The following is a 20,921-nucleotide window of genomic DNA, read 5'->3' on the forward strand; positions in this document are numbered from 1 at the left end:
GGAGGGAGCCCCGGGCAGCGGTGTGCCAGCGGGCGGCCTGGCTCGGGTAAAGCGCCTCCTGCCCCGAGAGCCCAGAGGCCTGGGCTGCTAGCCAGGTGTGGGAGGCGCGGGCCCAGCTGGCAGGTGTGGTGCCGCCCTAGGTGGTGGCACAGAGGCCCTCGCCCGACATGTTGGTTGGCCAGTCACGGCCAGCCAGCCGGGGCACGCCGCTCACTTCAGGGCTGACGCCGGCGCTAACCGGGCAGTTGGTACAGGCAGCCTGGCTCGTACCTGGGCCAAAAATCAGCGTCCCGTTTCCCTAGTTAACGCCATCACCTCGTGCGTGATGCCTCACAAAATACAGCCGGGGATCGCGTGTGCTTGTTGAGGTGTTCACAAAACCGCTTGAGGACTTGCTGCTTGCCACCGCTATAGCTGAAGGCAACGCTGGTCAGAAAGATGTTATGAATTTACTTAAGCTAAATGCTGTCAAGGAGGAGTGCTTTGCCATGGATCCTGCTTTGCCATTGCTGAACGGAGGTTTCAGCCTAAGTGTTTCATTTAGTTCCCGTCACTGCTTCCATTGTATTATTATTTCACTAAACATGGGTTGAACAGTTCCTTTGAGGGCAGCAGGAGGAATTCCTGTTGCTCAAAATTATATGCAAAATTTGTAGGCTTGAAAGGGAGCTGACGGACTTGCTTGACCACATTCTGGTACATTTTTTAATATGAGGAAATTGAAGTACCTTTTACACAGAATCAAAAGCCACGCAGCAGGTCTGGTGGCCTGTGTCCCACACAGGATTTTAGAGGATGGACCAACACATTTGGCATCCTCCCTTTGGATTTTTACACTCGTAGGGGTGCAGAGTTTCATGTGGGTGAATCATTGATATGTGAACTTCAGTTATTTTCAGTTATTTCAGTTATTTAGTTCCTACTCTTAAAAACCATGAGGAGAGCTGGTGCATGTTAAGAGGCAACAGGTGGTCATTTTTTTTTCAGTGTAACTTAAGTAAACTGACATTTAAAGCATCAGAGTGCTACTGGATGAAAATAAACATATTTCTCTTTATTAAAAAGTATTTTTACTTGGTGGCAGGATGGCATGATGGTTCTATCACGTCACCTACATATGAGTCAGTCCAAGATAGCCAAAAACTAGAAAGTATCTTCAATAAATGCCAAACATCCAGTGCCTAAGAACTGATAAAAGAAATTGGAAGGAAGAAACTTGTCTGTATTGCAGGACTTGGCTAAACTACAGCTCCCAACTCACTTGTACAGGAAACAACTCTAAGCAAATAATCCAGATCAGGAAAAAAAGATTGCGCTGCACCTCCCATCTGATGATTTGGCAGAGCGCTGCTGCTGCGGTATTAACACAGCGAGGCCGAAAGCTTGTCATCAGGAGAATCCTGGCCTCAGCAGCAGCTGGGTGTTACAGCTTGATGTTGGGAAGGCGGAGGAGTTGTAACAGCATGAAGCAACGGGAGGGTGGTCAGGTCCTTGCTGTCAGTCTTTATGCCCACGCATGGATTGCTCTAAGATAGTTCGTGAGCTACCGGAATTACTTAGGAAGTCCAGCAGGTGCATCCTTAAAGTGTGGGCCTGTGCAAAGAACACTGAGAGAAATTTGTAGCTGATGAGGCTTTTGTTGATGTATACCAAAATAAAACCTTCCTCTTGCTTCAAGAGTTTCACTTTCCGTTGCATCTTTTAATTGATTAAACAGCTTCATATCATAGAATCATAGAAAGTTTGTGTCAGAAGGGAACTTGAAAGGTCATCTAGTCCAACCCCCCTGCAACGACCAGGGATGTCTTCAACTAGATCGGGTTGCTCAGAGCCCTGTCCAACCTGACCTTGAACATTTCCAGGGATGAGGCATCTACCACCGCTCTGGGCAACCTGGGCCAGTGTTTCACCACCCTCATTGTGAGAATTTTTTTCCTTACATCCAGTCTAAATCTTCTCTCTTTTAGTTTAAAGCCATGACCCCTTGTCTTACTGCAACAGGCCCTGCTAAAAAGTTTGTCCCCATCTTTCCTGTAGGCCCCCTTTAAGTACTGAAAGGCCACAATAAGGTCTCCCTGGAGCCTTCTTGTCTCCAGGCTGAACAACCCCAAGTCTCTCAGCCTGTACTCACAGGAGAGCTGTTTCATCCTTCTGATCATCTTCATGGCCCTCCTCTGGACCAGCTCCAACAGGTCCATGTTTTTCCTGTGCTGAGGGCTCCAGAGCTGGATGCAGTACCCCAGGTGGGGTCTCACCAGAGCAGAGTAGAGGGGCAGAATCAGCTCCCCCGACCTGCTGGCCATGCTTCTTTTGATGCAGCCCAGGATGCCGTTGGCTTTCTGGGCTGCGAGTGCACGTTGTTGGCTCACGTCCAGCTTTTCATCCATCAGTACGCCCAAGTCCTTCTCAGCAGGGCTGCTCTCAAGCCCTTCGTCCCCCAGTCTGTATCAGTACCGGGGGTTGCCCCGACCCAGGTGCAGGACCCTGTGCTTGGCCTTGTTGAACCTCATGAGGTTCACACAGGCCCGCTTTTCAAGCCTGTCCAAGTCCCTCTGGATGAATCCCTTCCCTCAGGCATGTCAACTGCACCACTTGGCTTGGTGTCATCTGCAAACTTGCTGAGGGTGCACTGGACCTCATTGTCCATGTCATTGATGAAGATATTAAATGGTATTGGTCCCAATATGGACCCCTGAGGGACACCCCTTGTCCCTGATCTCCATCTGGACGTTGAGCCATCATATTAATCATATCAATATCATTAATTTTTTTCCATGTTATTTTTATACCTAAATAGAAAATCCTTTTTGTATGGATTGTTAAGAACCAAAGTGACTTCTTTTACTACAGGTTTCAGAATTTGTTCCGCTTCCTGTTTTGGTTTATGACATTCTTAAACTTTACTGTAACAATAATGCACGCAATACATGATCGTTGTTTTCTCAGTCGATTCTTTTTGCTTCCAGTTTCCAGGACTGATGTGTAGAGTATCCGGTATTGACAATACATTGCAAAATACTTCTCTGTTTTATAATTAGACTTTCTGAGGTAAGCGTGAAAATTTTTAAGGTCTTGTTTTAAAGCACTTCCGAAAGGTGAGAGTTTAAAAGATGCAAGTTTTAACCTAGCTTATACTTTTTTTTTGCTCATACAATGTTTTCTTTACTAAATCTGTATTTTAAGGTAAGATCTGTAACCAATTACATTTATTTATTTAAATATATTAAAGCATGTGTTTTTGACAGTTCTTTTCACAGCTTTTTATAACTTGTTATTAAAAAGATGTAGAGCTTATTTACTGTAAATAAGGCAGGAGATAAAGGTGATTATACCAAACTCGGTAATTTCAGGTATATTAATTTCTCTTTAAGTTGCAAACTTGATCATCTTTTTCGATGTATATCAAGTAAGCCTAAACACTTGACTTGAAGCTTCACTGGGTTCTTTACAGAACCGAGCGATCCAGTTGCGAGCGTGTTTGATTTGACGCAAATGTTGGCACTTGAATCATGCAAGATGCTTCTGTATCATCATGTTCAGTCAATTCGTAAATTATATTAGGTCAAAAATATAAAGTGGTAGCTTAAGAAAAAAAAGTTATAGCTTCCTCATTTGCATTCAGTAGTTGCCTTCCAGCAGTACCTTCATAGAGACTTTGGTTGAGGAAAGATAATGACCTACTGTTTACCTTTTACAATTACATTTCTTAGGTGACAGCGGGGCAAATAAAAGGTGACTTTAACCAGCAATATCAGTTGGATCTCTACGCAATCAGAAAACTTTCCACGGCAGTGACTATTACCCATTGTTACTGGTAGCTATTTGTTCATGTGCCCTTGTGGATGAAGGACAGCTGCAACCCACATGCAAAACAATCCATTACTTGTTTCACCTGTGACCCTGTATTTTGTCAAATATTTATTTTAATGTTTCTTATCTCTACTCTTGCATACGCGCAGATGTGTGAGAACAGTATCGAAAACGTGAGACAGTCATCTTAGGAAGAAAAGACATTCAGTGACAGAGCATGAGGACACACCTAGAAACTCTTTATTGCAGGTGAGCTGCCTCGGTGGAACTTGTCCATTGAATGACTTGCTTAGCCCAGGTATTAGAGATTACTCAGCCACGTGTTCTACACGGTATTTTTAAAAGATGATTGGTTTGCCAAAAACACAGAAAGTCTGCTGCTGGGAGGCAGAACTGGTCTGAAACATTTAACACCACCACCACCCCCAAAAAAAAAAAAAAGCCCCACGCATCTTATCATCTTATTCCAGTTGTACAGTTCTTGGTGATATGAAATAACATACAAGGACAACACTGAGAGAAAGAGATTAGGCGAGTATGAAGCAAGAAGGAGGACCTATTTGCAAATAGGTCCCAAGGCAGTGGAAGTTCATGACATTTTCAGTGATTAGGTATTTTGATTTGGTTTTTTTTGAGGAACAGTTAATGCACTACCTCATTGTAAGTTAATGTGCTAGTCTAAGAAGTCAGCGATCACCACAACTCAGCACGGCTGAGTAACCGCTTCTGCTTTAGCGTCAGCCTTAATAAATGACATCTAATGCATTCAGTGGTGGTCTCCGCAGACATTCCCTGTACAGTGCGTAGGTCTGTTACAAGTTTCTGCAACTATGTGATGGGTTTGGATTATTATTTTTTTTTACTGGCTCTGAAAAGAAGCTAAAATTAAGTGTGTGTTAGCTTTCTGATATCTTCAGGAGCCCTCATGCTTGACCACATCATTTACACGTTCGCTTTCGCTTTGTAACGGATAGTTCTAAAGCTCTATTTTACTGCAAATGTGCCAAAGTCTACATTGATCCTCCAATAAAAGTAGTGCCTTGAGCTTTTAGTTTGTTAACTTGGAGAGGGAAATGGTGATGAGGAGGCACCAGCATAAGTGGATTGAGTCATAATCACATTGGTTAATATGAAAAATTACAAGTATATAGTCGAAGTGTAGCTTAAAGAAGATTTGTCAGTAAAAATATCAAAGATACAGTCAGAAACAGAAGGGGGAGGGCAGTTTTGAGTGAATGAGTACAGATCAGGAATAGTAAGGTCTAACTCAAGGTTTCGCAGTGATTCATGGAGCCATACTCAGATTTTTAGTTCTCCATTTGTATGCTGATGCAGGCTATTAGCAGCCTCCTGCATTATTAATGAATAATAACATTTATAATTCAAAGTAATTAGTAAACAGGGAAGTAAACCCATCCATATCATCACTCAAACGCGGGAAGGTTACGCCAACCTCTCAAAAGCAGCAATGTACAATCTGGGGAGGCCGAGATCAGCTTTCCAAAAAGGCCGCAGTTACTTTGTTGGCAGTGTAAGGAGCGGCACGTGAAGGCGGCATTCACGTTAGGACTCCAGCACGCTTGTGCCCGGGCACCGGCGTTCGGTTTGCTTGACACGACGCTATTCCACATGATTTAGGGGTTTTGCTGTAAGACGGAAGTTACATCTTTCCAACACACTGTATTTTCTTTATCGCAGGTGTGGAATGGCCGCGTGCGCCTGTGCGTTACATCTGCGAGCAGGTAGCGACCGCGACAGAGCGAAAGCCGCCCCACCAGGTATGAAAACCAGGGGTTCCCCCCCCACCACCACCCCATTCTGTTAAAATTCTGTTAAAACCGTGTCCCCGTAACAGATTTCTTTTTACCTGCCGCCGCCCCGGGCGCGTGTTTTAATTCTATGCCGCGGCTCGGCTTCCTGATACCATCTTATAAGCAATATGCAAATAAAGGCATCATTAGATTTGCCTCGAGGGGAAGCGGGGGGGGGACAGGGGCCACGGGGGGTGGGGGGCACATCCCCGGGCCGGGGCGACGAGGCACGTCCCCGGGCCGGGGCGACGGGGGAGGGCATGCCCCGGCCCGGACCCGGGCCGGGGCATGCCCTCCCCCGTCGCCCCGGCCCGGGGACGTGTCCCCCGGGCCCCGGAGGCGGGCAGGTTAGCGCGGCACGGACACGCCCGGCCGGCAGTTGCCCGGGAGCCGGCGGCTGGGCGAGTAGGCAACCGCCGAGGGGCGAGCGGGCTAGAGCCCCCGCCGGGAGATGCGGTTGCGGCTCGGTCCCCTCCTCACGGTGCTGTGCGTCGGTGTCGCCTTCCCCTTCTTCTGGTACGCGGTGTGGCAGAGGACGCGAGGTGAGAGGGGACACCCGAACTGGGGGGTACCGAGGGGGACCCGAGGTGAGAGCGGGCACCGGGCGAAAGGAGAAGGGCGAGCGACCCGGCGGCACCTGCTCGCCTTCCCTTCCGACGGCCGGGGTCCGCTCGTCCGGAGCGGCCGCTTGACGGCGGTACCGGCTTGTGGCAGCGTCCGTCCCTTCCCGGAGCTTCGGTTCCCCCGTCCCGGGGATGGGGCGGGGGGACACCCGTGCTCCGTCGCTCTCGGCCTCTCGGGTCGGGGCGTTAGTCCGGGTTGCCCCGCAGCCCGCCCCGCTAGCCCTCGGCTCGGCGGCAGCCCCGGGGAAAGAGGAACCGGGAGCGGTGGAAAGCTCGTCCCCGCGAAGGGCTGAGGGTGCGGGTCTCGCCTGTCCCCCAGGGTCGTGGCTTACGGGCACCGGGTTACCGGATTGCCTAGCAGCTGACGGGACTGGGTCCTTGGGTCAAACCTGTCCGGTTCTAAAAAAAACCCCACCCCAATTTAAGAAAATAATAACACTAAAAGTTGCTAACAACCCTCCTGTGTTAGGATGGAAAGAGCAAGTCTGAAGGTTATCGCCGTGGCTGTCGCTTCTGAAGTGTTCTTGTTCCGAATACTACTCAGGGAGGACCATTATCCTTTTTGCAGTTGTATTTGTGCCTCGTGTACAGTCACTTTTCCGCTTTTCTGGCGCCAGAACGCAATGTTCAATCTAGAGAAAAAAACATCCGAGTTTTTATATTTTTATTTATAAACTTTGAAATTACATAATATCTTTTTAATAGGTTACGTAGGTGGCATATGGTGGATAGATCTACAGAAAGCCGGGTCTAAGATTCTCTGAGTCTACATAGGAAAGATAAAACTGCCGTTATTTTCTGGAAATAAATTAGACGATGTCTCCAAGTAGTACCTGTGAGGCCTGCGGATGCAGCTTGTTACGTGGCAGTTTGCTTGGGGTGAGAGTGGATCCTTACGTGCTTCCTATGTACACCATTACAAAAGGTCTGGTTTTGTAGATGCAGAAGAATTAGAATAAGCCAATTAGGAACTTCTGGGATGAAGACAGCACTCCGACTAGCTGTTAATTTATTTATCTTAATTTTTTCTGTAACAAATAGAAGCGGCAGTAGAAATCGTGGCCCCGCAAGGGAGTATTGAATAGAGTGGAGACCGTGCTGATCCTCCTGCCTTTATCATTTCTTGCCAGCTACGTGGTTGTCTATCCTACAACACTTTGACACTTTTCTCAGTGGCAATCCTGCTCGGAGTGGGGAAGGAGAAACAGAAATAAAAGCAGGGTGTGTCTTAAGAAACTAAGATCCAAGAGATGACAGAATGGAAGCGTTTGTCCCATCCGCAGTTACCACCCCTATCACCATGTTATCTTGTGACTTGTATTTTGTGACTCCTCGTTGCTGAAATTCCACTTTCATTCTGCTTTCTTCTGGGCCTTTCTCTGCTGGTGTTCCATGCTGGGGTGTTTTGGTTTGTGGGTTTTCTTTTTTGTTGGGGCTTTTTTTGGGGGCAGCGTAGTATGTGTGGTGGTAAATATTTATACGTGTTGTTTTAACTTTTCTCTTTCCACAGTTGTCTCCTCCTCCACAGTAAACAGAGTAACTAATTCCTCTCAGATGTTATCATTTTCCTAATTATTATTATTAGCACCTGTTTTCTTAACAAGCTTTTAACCATGAAAAATGTAAATACGTAGTGTTCAGGGACACGTTCCCTCCAAAGCTTGGTAAATCTCACAAATATGTAAATAAGGAGTTGATACTCATAACTAAAGGAGGAGGTAACAGCATGTGGTGAATGACTTTGAATTAAGTTTATTTAGCTGGAAAGATCGTCTTTGCTCCCGGGTGGTGGTAGAAGGCAAAAGCCTTCTATCCATCTAGAAAATTCGGGAACAGCCCAATGTTGTTACCTTTTTCCACGGAGAGAGAATCATTGGGAGTAAACGAACTAATGGTCTGTTGTTGTCAGAGAGTATCTGCTTAAGAAGGTGGTTTGAAATTAATCTTTTTCTCGGAAAACAGACAGATACCTCTGCTTATTGTTAAAGCTCTCTTCCCTTCCGCGCTGCTGACCTTGCCTCTCCACTGGCACGCCTAGAGCCCTACAGGAGGTCCCACTTTTCTCGCATCTCAAACTGATGTTTATTTTCTTTTCTAATGCCCTTTTCACTTATCCCACCTGTCACTGAGAGGTCAAGGGCTGTCTCAGCTTGTCAGCTCCCATCTCTTTCGCTCACTTGTCAGATGTTCTTCTCTGGCTCATTTTCTTCCACACATTGGGTAAATCTTTTATTTCAGTTTCCTCCTCTGCTTTGCACGTTCAAACGTTTACGCTGCTCTTGATCTTTGACTCCAGCACAGCGCACTAAGCAGCAGTAGTCTGCCGTGTGCCTTCCGGTTTCTATCCAGTTATTGTTTCTTGGATTAGAGTGATGTTGGGATAACAAATAATCTTTTTTTGTGTTTGTTGTGCAACTAGGACAGGGCATCCTACCTCAAGACTTAAGTACTTCCATAATATGAGAAGTGTCTAATAGCCCTGTAAAATACTGATCGGTCTGGCTGCAGCCCTTGAAGTGTAAATCGGGTATTGGCTCTGTCCCGATTTCTGTGCAAATAAAAATCAATAGCTTAAGCCAGCGACCTTTACACATGTTATACCAAGGGGCTAGCGAGCTTCAGAGATTTGAGTTGAAATGTGTTTGCTGTCAATGACAGCAGTAAATAATTGGCTGTTTGGTACTGCTTCTAACTGCCCAGGGCAGCCCGCGTGTTGACTTGCAGTTGGGAGACTTAACTCGAGTACGGGTAACTTGAACTGGCATGGCAGGGAAGATGCTCCTGCATCACTCATGCACTTAAAAATGATTAAGTTCAGAATTACCAAAGTCACCAGACTTCAGGGTTGTGGATAATATTATATATTTTTAACTATCCTTACAAAGATGTTTTCATAGTCACTTTTTCCATTGCTTTATAAATACCAGCAGAGGTTTCCTTTTAAATAGGCTGATATTTTTGTGGCAGAAACCAAGAAGAGATAAAATTACGGTGACAATTGGTAATCACTAGATGTTCAGCAAAGCCTGACGCTGTCTAAACTTGCACGGTGATTCCTCCGACATCCTCTAGAGTGTTTGCGAACACATACTGCTATTAGCAAGTAATCAGATGGACTGTCGTAGCGATACCTGTTCCACCTCCTGCATGGTTTTGCTGTGAGCTTTTTGGTCCCTCCCCTGGCCCCAAGCAAAACCTGTCTGAAGCAAACAGTTTGCATCTGGGGATAGGAAGGGCTGCTGTCAGGAATGATGCAGATGTTCCTACTGTTGTGCAACTGAGTTACAATCCACTTGTTAATTCACCTGACCAAAAGCGTTTGCTCTCATATAAATACTCTTCGTATAGATTTGTAGTTATGGAAAGTACAGCTATACAATACAGGCGGTGATCTTCTTGCGCAGTTTTAGCTACCATTTTTCCATGTTAATATTAATCAAGAAGAAATATCACAGGTATACAAAAATACGAAAGTAAACGTAAGGAGGTAGCAAATCTTGAAAAGCAGTAAAAGAGAAGGCAAGGGTACATTATAAACTCGTTATGAACTTACATAAAGTTTCTTCAGAGGAAAGACTATTCCTGAATAAAAAGAAAGTTTGGTGCCTTGGCTGAATAACAATGAATTTTTTAGGAGTCACAGCAATGAGGTAAATCAGATCATCTCACATGGCAGCGCTTCTTCATGTTGCTTGTAAAGAGGTACAAGATTGGATCTCTTTGAACTGATTTGTAACATTTGGCTGCCCTCTTCACCTAAATTTGTGGGATACTTCATCCAAGCAAATTAAAACTAAGCTTTGTCTGGAAGCTAGGAGAAAGTGATGCTAAAATACGATGTCACAGGAACGTAAGTGTGTTAATATATCCATGTTGAGTCAAACATTGTGAAACCTGGATTTCTTTATTCCTTTGAGGTGGGGTGAAGAAGAGAGAAACTGTTTGTACTTAATTGTATTCACAGAAGTATACGTAAGGTTTATCAAATTGTTTCACATATTATTTTTTTTCATTATTTCACAAAACTTTTCATCAAAAAAGGGGCACAAAGGGCTAAAAAGGTATTTTTGATGAAAGTAATTTTTTTGCAGTTAAAATTATAGTAATACACATGCTAGCCCAAACAGCTTTTTTTTTTTTTAACATTTATTTTATTTCCAATAATCTTCTGCCCATGGTGTGATGCTTTGCTTTGGCTGGCCAACCCCTGCTCCTGCTGGGCGTCCAAGCCAGGTCCCCAGGAGAGTCTGTCATTTGCGATGGAGTTCTTTGCGGGCTTCCTGTCCAGACCCAACCGGAGCACTCTGGCTCAAAGCTTCAATTAAATACTGGCAAACTGACAGGTTTGATAAGGAGCCTCGAATTACACCGTTCTCATTTCAGCCCATACAGCCTATCTAGATTTATGAATATGCAGAAGCCAATTTTCCTGCCTTCTCTATCCCTGTTAGGCTGTGTTTAACCACCGTTTTCCCCAGTTGTCCCAGTTGACTGGTGTAGGCTACATCTTCCCTCCTTGCCTTCATGCATATGCTTCCTTCCAGTGGAACCGAGAGCATGCAGGGGTTATTGCACACCGGGGTTTTGTTCCAACATGCAGTCAGGATGTGGCCAAAATGCACAGTGGGGTAAGGGGAGAGTTTCTCCAGTCCACTGATTGCTTACTCAGTTTCCTTGTATAGTTATGCATTATGTATTAAAAAAAAAAAAAACCACAAACAAAAAAACCTCCAACATACAACAACCTCAAATGCGACCTAAGACTTAATATTTACTGGTCCCAAAATTCATATCCAAGCCTTAGAAAAGCTGTATAGTTTTACTGGTTTCTAAATGTGTAATTTACTGGACTGAGTCTGCTGCTTCTTGCAGTTACTTCAGGCGGAATAGTGGCTGCCTTGTCCTCAAAAGTAGAGGAACTGAGTCATAAATCCTATAAAGATTCAGGTACAAAATGAGACCAGTTACTGTTGGTTTTCGTAGGGATAGGGAACATTTCAGACCTCTCTTTGTTTGCTGTGCAGTGTCTCATCACAACCTGTACTTAAACAAGTGCAAATGTACGACCTTCACGTGTTCGTAATGTTGCACAGTCTTGAGGAACACAGTTTTATCCAGAAATACTTCAGTTAGTGGCTAGGCATTTAATTAAACACGTGTATAAGTGAGTGATTGTTGCTACATCAGGCAGAACAGTAAAAATATTCAAAATACTAACCAGAATGATGCAATAACCGTTGCTTGAAGTGAATGGGTACTTTTTATTTATCTGATAAAGGCCATATTCAAATCAGAACTTTCCACTGCCATTAAGAACCTATATTGTGTTACTAGCATTACTATGTTAAAAACAAAGTATACCAATTATGGGCAAACACCGTACAATATCCATCCAATTTATACATTTTTCCACTTATTTTAATAGCATTGCTTTCCTGTAGGGTGATGTTCTGACTGAATGTTTGAAGATTACTTTTCACTACATTCTAATCTAGGAAAAAACTCAGATGTAAAATGAAGATTGTTTGACAGCATTTACGAAAATATTAGAACTTAGGTTGTAGTTTCTTTTTGAAACAAGTTTGCTTATCTATTTTCAGTTAGATACAGTATGTAAAGGGTTCAGTAAAAAGTCTTCTATGCCAAACCCAATAGCGAGTCCATGTTCCTTGTACAGTTGAACGTGTTCTTGAAATTCAGTTATTAACTTTGATCTGCCTTTAACTTTGTAAGGTTTTTGTTCACTTTAATACTGGAAAGTGATTCTGATTCTCTTCCTAGTATATCCTCTGTATGGGCACAGAGGAACCCTAACTTCCCACCCAAAATTGCTGGCACGCAGCTTTTCTTTCATTCTGCTGAGTTAATGCAGCGTCCGTCCACTGGCCTCCACTGTCTGGAAGCTCCTGATGCGGATGCTGTCAAAGACAAGTTCTGCGCTGGCAGAACATCCTGCTGCCTGCTTCCTCCGCTTGCCCAGACGCCCACCTAGAGAGCTGTAAGAACCTGGGGAGAGAGTCCTCGCTGCGTGTTAAGCCCCGTGCTTTGCCTCACCAAGCCTGCACGTTTGATACTGCTGCTTCACAGCCAGGCAATGGTCTCAGCCAGGCGGCTGAGAATTGTGCCTGGCTGAAATTAGTATTTTTCCTCCTACTCGCAGCCTCCACCATCAGACGTAGGAATAGCGCCTGCGGCCCAGTTGTGGTCAGGGCATGGACAGGACAGATGAGTAAAAACAATTAGAAGCTTCGTAACCTGCTCACTTAACCTTCCCTTTGCAACTGTGTAAAACCAACCTCAGCGCTGACTGACTTCAGAGGGGCTTTGAGCAGCCTGGTCTAGTGGGAGGTGTCCCTGCCCATGGCAGGGGGTTGGAATTAGGTGATCTTTAAGGTCCCTTCCAACCTGAACCATTCTGTGATTAAGATACGCATTAAGACACGCTGTGCCCTATGCATAAAGCTCAACAATTGAAACTACCCCAATTCTGACGAACATTAAACGTAATGGGTGAATGTGCCCAGTGCAGGTGAAGCAGCCTCTGACTTACGGTAGTTTTTCTTGGCTGTCTCTAACCTGTTAGGAGACACAAATAATTCTGTGCTGTAATGCTATAAACAAAATACTGAAAGATCACACACAAATTCAGGAAGGCGTCCTTACCTGGAAAGGTGCTTAAATACCCTTAGACTTTAGCACATTGTTGAATTTAAGTGTTTGTGTAAGGACTGACTGTTCTGAACTAAGATAAAGGCATTGTTTGGGGGATTTTTTTCCTCCTCGCTCTGAGAGAACAAACCCCAATCTTGCAAAGCATGTAACAAGATTTAGAAAGGTCTCTCTATTTTAGATCAGTGACAGGAAGATAACGAAACGCCACAGTTAGCGCAGTGCATGCCTCAATGGCTTCATATGCTTCATTAACCTGAACAGTGAGCAGTGCTTCCCAGCGTGGGGTATGACAAGATCTTTTGCAGTTAGTGTGCTTATATAGTTTTCATTTAAAGAGGGCATTAACCAGAATTCAGTTTCTACAAAAAAGTGTCGTTAGATATGATAAGCAGTGTTAGCCTGTAATCAAGAAATAGGAACAAGAGTCACTGCTGACACTGGGGTGTTTTCTTCCTGCCTTTCTGCCACTCCCAATTTTCCTTTTATTTTCTTTTTTCTTTGAATGCTAGGAGGAGATAGTGATGAATTATTCCACGGCTCTTAGATGTTGCCAGAAATCAATAGTTACTAAAACTGGAAGCATTGATGATAATAGGAACTATGCGTGTGTAGAGCTAAGAGAAATAATCCGTTGGCTTTCAGAATGAGTATTCGCTTTAGAGATTAGTACTGTTTCTAAACAGTTTTGGTTTCCGGTGCAGTAAGTTATGTATATTTATCTATTAGGAAATAACACAAGATTGCATGTAAAACTATTTTAAGTATTGCCATCTTAGAATTACAGTAGCCGTAAGTATGTATTACAATGTGTAGTAAACAATCAAAGGAAATGCTGTAGTAGAGCTGAAAATGCGTTGCAAAGGCTTTGAGTGCTATCACGGAGCCTGGTTTGCTGTTGGGTTGGGTTTTTTTTCTCGCCTGCCTTGTAGCCAGCATAACCCCATTGAGATTTCCTAGTAGGTTTTCCTTAGCCCAGCAGAGTGATTCACCTTCAGCTCACCAAGGGGAAAAAGAAGCCTTTACTTCACTTTTTGTACTTTTGCCATAGGTCTCCTCATCTCGCTATTTTCCAGTTTTACCTTGACGCTCCCTGTTGCGGATAGCACCGTTGGTAGACAAGGTGCTGCTGAGTCAGGCTATTGCTGGGGACAGACAGTGTTTCGTGTTACAGCCAGAGGTCCCTTCTCCTGGCCCTCCTTGCCGGAGTGAGCTGGAGTTGTGAAAACGCCCTGTCTGCTTCTTCCCAAGCAAGCACTTTTAGCTGGTTTTGTTCTCCTGAGATAGTTAAAGAGCAATGCTTTCCATGCACACCCTAAAATCCATTGAAACTTAATGACTATTTAAATATTTAGAGTATTTAGCTTCATAATGCTTCTATTTTTTTCTTCTTAGCTTGCTACAATTATGTCAGTAATTAATACTGCTCATGACAGTACCTTATTGCACAGCAGAATACAAAGCGTTCAGTACTGATTTCCAACCACACGTTTTTTGCCAAAGGTTTACTAATAGTTAATATTGCTCGTTTACATATGGTCTGATAACACTTAGAACATTTCATGTTCTTTTTTGAACTATATATGTTTATAATAACAAACTCATGCGAATACTGCTTGCCTTTTGTCAAACTCCTGCTTCCCCGGCTGACAAAATGGAATGAGATAAGCAATTACCAAGAGTCTTGTTCCTACCAACCCAACAGAGGCTTCAATTCTGAAAGGCTCAAAAATGTGGTTTCTCTCTTCTGGCCTGAAGAAATAGATAATGCTGATTACAAATGCCAGCTTCTTTGGGTGCACTCAGTGATAGCTGAGTATTGACCTTTTATTTGCCAGCAGCATCTATGGTATTTTGGTAGGCTCACCTGTAAGTAAGCAAATAAAACTACAATTAGTTGGTTCTTGCCAAAATGTCAACGCGGTAGTGACACCGCTAGTTTTGAGTCACACTGACACTGGATAGCTGAAAGAATTGTAAAGAGAGGGACTACGATGTTATTAGTCATTTGCAATTTCTTTACCGATTCCTCCTGTAATGTACTGAGGGGATTTTAGTTTGGTTTAGCAAAATCTTACGCAATTACATCACGGGAAATGCCAATGGAACAACACTTTCCAGCATTTAATTATGAAACACCTCCATTACACAATGATTGATTCCCTTTGCAGAAGCAGTAAGTTGCATCCTGTGATAACGTGTATTTATCCTGAGATTGTGGACTTGCTCTTTGTTGTTGTCTCTTTTGCAGGCTAGAATCCCTGGGAATTCACCTTTGCTGAGAAACAGTGGTGGGTCCTAGAAAATGAGTCCTGCCAAGAATGGAACCCAGCACAGTCCACGAATAGAATGGGAGAAATGTTTAAATAACAGGATTTAACTAAAAAAAAACCCAAACCAAACAAAAACAAACAAAACCCCCACAACCCAATAAAAAAGCAGTATTATAAAACATTTTTCTAAAGGAAGTCGAAGGTCCCCTTCTGCCCTCTACTTTCTTTACTTCCTATTGCAAAGTGAGTGTCATGATGCAAATGTTGCCTTACATTAATTTTAATAAGTCTAACAATCTTTATTCACGTGGCAGTGAGGCAGTGGGGGCACTGAGAGGTATGAGCCTTGCATACCATCTGTGATAAGTGGGAAGTTCTGACAGTACCTGCTTCTTAGGAAAGTGGATACATAACGTTGTAAACATAACGTAACATTGACATTATCTGAGAATACTACGTAGAACAGCAGAGGTGTCCGATAACCATGACTGAGGGTACAGCGTTTCTAACATCGATATGGCTGTAGAGTATTTCATCAGAGGTGGGCTATATATTATGAAGGTATCCTTCAATCCAGAGCACAGTTTCAGTTGTTATCTAATTAAATATATCCAGGAGTTCAAATAACTATCTGTACTAGTAGTTCTTAATGTACTCTAGGCATTTTTCAACTCATAGATGAAGACTGAATACCCTAATATCTGTATTTTAATCTTAATAGTGTTTTATACAAACTACGAGCCATTACAGAATTACACTCTTCAATGTGACAAGGGTCATCACAATTTGTCACTCAGTGAAAAATGCTTTACTGGATAGCACTTTCCCCTGCAATTCATAATCTTTCACTGACTTTTTCCATATTATGGATGGCAGGTTCTTGTTTTTGTCTTCAATTGCAGGCCTTTGCCCAGCTCTGCTCCGAAAACTCTACTTCTTAATACTTTTCCAGACTTCTTCATTCTATGAATAAACTTTGAGCGGCCTCTTTTATTATTGTTTATACACTTCTGGTCGCGTCGTCTTCTGGACTGTCTCCTGTTCTTAAACTTTCTCTACATTCTATCATATAATTCACCTCTTTGAAAAGAAATTATGTTCTCATTGCAGGAAATGACTTTGACATGTACCAAAACCAGTTTCTGGAACTTCGTCAAAGACTACTGTATGCTGAAAGGGAAAATAAAAGAAGATCACAGGAACTGAGCAGTGCCCTAGATGAAATTAAACACGTAGTCGCAAAAAGAATGAACTTGACAACAAATCATACAGGTTTGTGTGTGTCAAAATGTTAATGCTTCAAAGTTCTGTGTATGCTCATGTTTCTTTATCACTGGTGTGGGTAGAAAAATCATTGGTTTGATTATCTTAGCATATAGGTAGAGGTTTCTACTTAAAAAAAAAAAGGGTGGGGAAGTAATCTGTAGCCCCTCTTTAAATACGGTCCATTAGTAACTAAACAAATAAGTAGAGAAAAAAAACGGGACACAACAGACTGCAGCGCTGTCATGGTGGCAAAGCTGTACGTATTGCTAATCCGAGTTTCTTACAGTGCTTATCCCTCTCTCGCTGCCAACTACAGAGCATTGAATAGGCTAATTTTACCAGCTTTTACTACGCTACTACACCCTGATAAATACCAGGGCTGTGCCTAACCTGGAAGGCAAGCACACCTCCTCAGACGTTCCATAGTCTTGGTCCCCCTCCTGTCCAGGTGGAGTGACTTTCTGGGAGCACTTTTTTTTTTTTTTTTAAACTGTTTTCTGTAGAGTGGGGAATCTCTCTCGAGTCCTAATTTTCTGTAGGAATATCTTTTGGAAGTTGAAAAACTTCGAACAAATGTTGTCCATTCAGTAAGCCCCTGTCTTCATTGACCTAAGGCAAATGAATAAAGCTGATGCTGGTCATTTGTAAGAGTTGTTTTAAGTAACTTTGAAGGCTGGTAAATTTGGGGAGTTACCTCAGATGCATTTCTTAGGAAAAATAACTTTCCATTTAAGTCAATAAACCTTCTGTTGCTTTGCTGACTGTGAGCTTTCAAGTTTTCTGCAGCTTGGCAGGCTGTTAGCATGATTTTGTTGGCTAAAACGAATTGAGGAGGTGTTCTGGTATCAGGAAGCGTCCCAGCACCAGCCTCTTTGCACAACTGATAAAGTGTCTGGGGGAGGCACCCACTGAAGTATGAATTACCTTAGATAACTTCACAGGAGCTTTATTTTTCTTTCAGGGCAAAAAGACATACACGTTGTAGGTAGCTAGTAGGGAACAGAAAAATTCAGCAACAGAGAATGACAGACAAAATTCTAGTATGAAAGCCATACGCTGCCTGTGTCAGGGAAGTAAGATTTAAGCCTTTAGGCAACTGGTAAAAGATCACTGGAGTGATCTTCAGTTTTGTTTCTAAGCAGTTGTCTTAAATATTAGAAAGACCATTTGCTATTCTTTGTAAATATAACCTTCATTTTAATCTATTTAAATACCTTTTTTAAAATTGCATGGTGCGTGTCATCTCTGCCCCCCTGGGTATCTTACATTAAGCGCATTTTTTTTGCAAGCTTATAATTGGTTTTGTAATGGTTTTAGAATTAAGTTGTTCAAGTTTATATTAAATTTATTTTAAAGATTTTTTTACCACCACTGGAACACTGAGGAATTTTTCTATCAAGGAAGATAAATTAGTGAATTAATGGCCCATTCATATGGCCCATTTTTAAAAAATGGGATTATTTTTATAAGGTCACACCTGAGTTATTTTAACTTGAATAAGTATTCCAATTATTTTCATCTTTATTTTAAACTAGTAAAGAAAAAATAAATATTCCGTACTTTCGTCTTAACTGCTACAGTCTTTTGTTTCTCAAATAGTTTCTAAAGGCCTGGATTTGGTTGTCCTTTTTGCCTTAGGACTTTTTATAACCTGAGATGTTCTGTTAGAGCCCTGAAGACTACCATGTGTTACATTTTGGGGAAAGCATTTAAGTTTGTTAATTAATTAAGGAAGTTATTAATCAGAATATGTGTTTCTTTTCATTTAAATGTTGCTTGCCAACTGTGCAAAAAAAAAAAGAAACACACAATTTTTTCCTTGCGGCTTTGAAAATAACTGCTTGTTGTCTTTTAAGGTGGCTCCATCCTGCAAGTGTTTAGGCACAGGAAAAGACAGGTGGAGTTCCCAAGGCGTTCCGGCTTGGAGCTTTGCACCTTCACTGGGGTGGGGTGGGTCGTACTGAACGATTCTCAGTTTATTACTGCAGGAGGGTAATATATATATAACATATAATCACTTCTGAGGAAAAGTTCTGTTTGAATAACCGTGTGTGTGGTAATCTGCTAATATTCAGTTGAGGAAAACAGTTGAAATAATAGGCTTCACCGCTGGCTTTTTAAATTATGTGTATATCTGCGTTTGTTTTTTCTTGCAGATGATATGAAGTGGAAAGTGTTAAACCTCACCAGAAAACTCCCTGTGCATCTTACAAACATGTACTACTATCTACCTCACCTTCGAGAATATGAAGATGCCATTTTTCCAAATGTTATTTTTGGGCGACAGAGAACTGGAGGTAGGAAATAAAGTTTGGCTTATATTTTCTGTATGTTTATATTTTATATTAAGTTCTACCAATGAAGCCTACTCAAAGTTTGGAGGGGGTTTTCTCCCTAAACTTTATAATGTTGCCAAACTAAATAAATTTTAATGGGGATGGCAAAAGCACTTTTGCCACTCCCATCCCAACTTCAAGTCTTCCCCAAAGTATTCTTATAAACCTTTTAAAATATCAACAAAAAATAGTCATAACTGAAAAGCAGTATTATTTTTGTTCTTAGTCACGGACTCACGTGGCAAAGATGCAGTAGCTGACACATTTTCCCCACAAAATTAGTATGACTGAGGAAACCACGGAGAATTTACAATTCACACAGTTTGCTAAAGTTAGAAGCAAACGGAAAGGTGATGTGATCATTTGAAGGATATTAATAAATCTTCAGTGTAACTTTTTCATCCACGTGAGAAATCAGCTGACCACTGCACAAATCATAATCAATTCTAGTGAACTATAATGCAAATTATTAAGTTACATCATCTCCTAATTGTTGTGTGATAGGTAAAAAGAACATCCAAAAGCAATAAGCAAACAAGGAACCAGTCGGCTGTTTTCCTGGGGTTTGTATTTTCTTGAAATTTGACTTTTCTCTAGGGTGATTTATATAAAGAAAGGTTGGCAGCACTTTTGAAAACAAAAAATAACGTGGCCGTGCCCGTGACATGGGCTAGTGGTTCTACTGGTGTGGTGCTGCTGTTCTCACTGGAGTGAGCTCTATGCACCTGTAGATCAGTGTGAGTATGCAAAAGACCACGTGTAGTCAGCAAAATGATTTGCAAAAAACCCTCAGAAAACGAGATACATTTGCAAGCAAGAAAGAAAAAAAAAAGTAAGAAAAGTAATAAAAGAATGCTGCATTTGCTGCATGTTTAATTTTCATTTATTTGGACATGAAAATACAATAGCAGAACCACACTTTAAAAAGTACAGGTTGACCTTCGGTGTGTAAAACCAAACAAAACCCCAGTGGCCCAGTGGTTTAGCAGGTTATGTGCTGGGAAGGAAAGTTGGAACTTCGGCATTTTTGAGCTGATGCTGGCACAAATGATGAAGTCTGGAGCAAGTCACTACTTTCCTTCAAAATCCGGTGCTTCCTTACCCGCCTCATGAGTTTCTTGTGAATAGGAATCTTCTGCAAGGACTAAGAATTCTATGGGTTTACTGAGCCATATTAGGTCACTGCATTCAGTAATGCCCTTGCCAATGCTACAGGAATATTAACCGTCACCAAGTCTCATGGTCACATCAAATCAAAGTGTAATTTCAGTTTCCTTTTACCTGATTTGAAATTACGTGGCTTGTGGACTTCTTTCTTTGCAGTCTCACTGGTGATGGGTATTCCTACTGTGAAAAGGGAAAAACAACATTATTTGATTAATACACTGCATTCCCTACTGTACGAACTTTCTGAAGAGCAAAAGAACGACTGCGTAATAATCATCTTTATAGCAGAGGTAAGTCTGCATGGAAAGGTGCAGTATGCTGATAGAAAGACAATATTGGAGATTTATGTCTTAGTGTAATAGCGTAGGAGAGGCTGCAAAACACTGTTAGCTTGGCCTTTGGGAGGGATTTCTTCAGGGTTGGAGGAGATAGTGAATAGTTACTGCCTCAGTGTTCCTGTGTAGAAAAAAACCCTGTAATTCAGGTGATCGAAGGGTAAAAAGTCATATTACATTTACAAACACAGTTGTTGCAGTCAGATTTTCAAATAAAACCATATGAACTCATTAATTAGCTCTGAAAGTAAAGTATTCTGCTTCAAGAATGAAATGTAAGTCCTCCACAAAAAAGTTACGTAGAACCAGAAAAAACAACTTACTTAGTCTAACAACATTTCAGATTATTTACCTGCTGGTTTGATAACATATATCTTGCAAAGTACCTTGCCATGCTGGAGCCTTGTCTTCTGGATGTGTATTGGCATTTCTTGTGGAAAAGTAAACTGTTCAGAGACTTGAACGGTTCCACATCTGGGAAAGTAAACGGTGCTCAAGGTAGAACATTAGGGGTAAATGAATTTTTTTCTTGATCACATTGGAAAAAAGCTACAGAAGGGAATTAGCTAGTGATAGTTACTTACAGGTTGAAAGACTGTGCAATTATTCAGACATCATATTTATTCTTCAT

General features: G+C 42.2%; 1 protein-coding gene across 4 annotated transcripts in view; it reads left to right on the top strand.

Moving 5' to 3' along the window:
- The first annotated feature begins 4,052 nt into the window (after window positions 1–4,052).
- MGAT4D (MGAT4 family member D) overlaps window positions 4,053–20,921 on the top strand; it is a 38,545-nt gene continuing 21,676 nt past the window's right edge. Inside the window, exons 1-5 of one of the 4 annotated variants that reach the window (XM_063336927.1) lie at window positions 4,053–4,059; window positions 5,509–5,588; window positions 16,297–16,458; window positions 18,609–18,749; window positions 20,112–20,245. In XM_063336927.1, coding sequence (XP_063192997.1) covers window positions 5,516–5,588; window positions 16,297–16,458; window positions 18,609–18,749; window positions 20,112–20,245 — 510 coding nt within the window. In that variant the 5' untranslated portion in view covers window positions 4,053–4,059; window positions 5,509–5,515. Of the gene's footprint in view, window positions 4,060–5,508; window positions 5,589–5,938; window positions 6,164–15,164; window positions 15,430–16,296; window positions 16,459–18,608; window positions 18,750–20,111; window positions 20,246–20,921 lie in introns of those variants that run through there. The other 3 variants (XM_063336929.1, XM_063336928.1, XM_063336926.1) reach the window with 3 other exon arrangements.

The sequence above is a fragment of the Chroicocephalus ridibundus genome, chromosome 5 (genome assembly GCF_963924245.1).
Source record: "Chroicocephalus ridibundus chromosome 5, bChrRid1.1, whole genome shotgun sequence".
Classification (NCBI taxonomy): domain Eukaryota; kingdom Metazoa; phylum Chordata; class Aves; order Charadriiformes; family Laridae; genus Chroicocephalus; species Chroicocephalus ridibundus.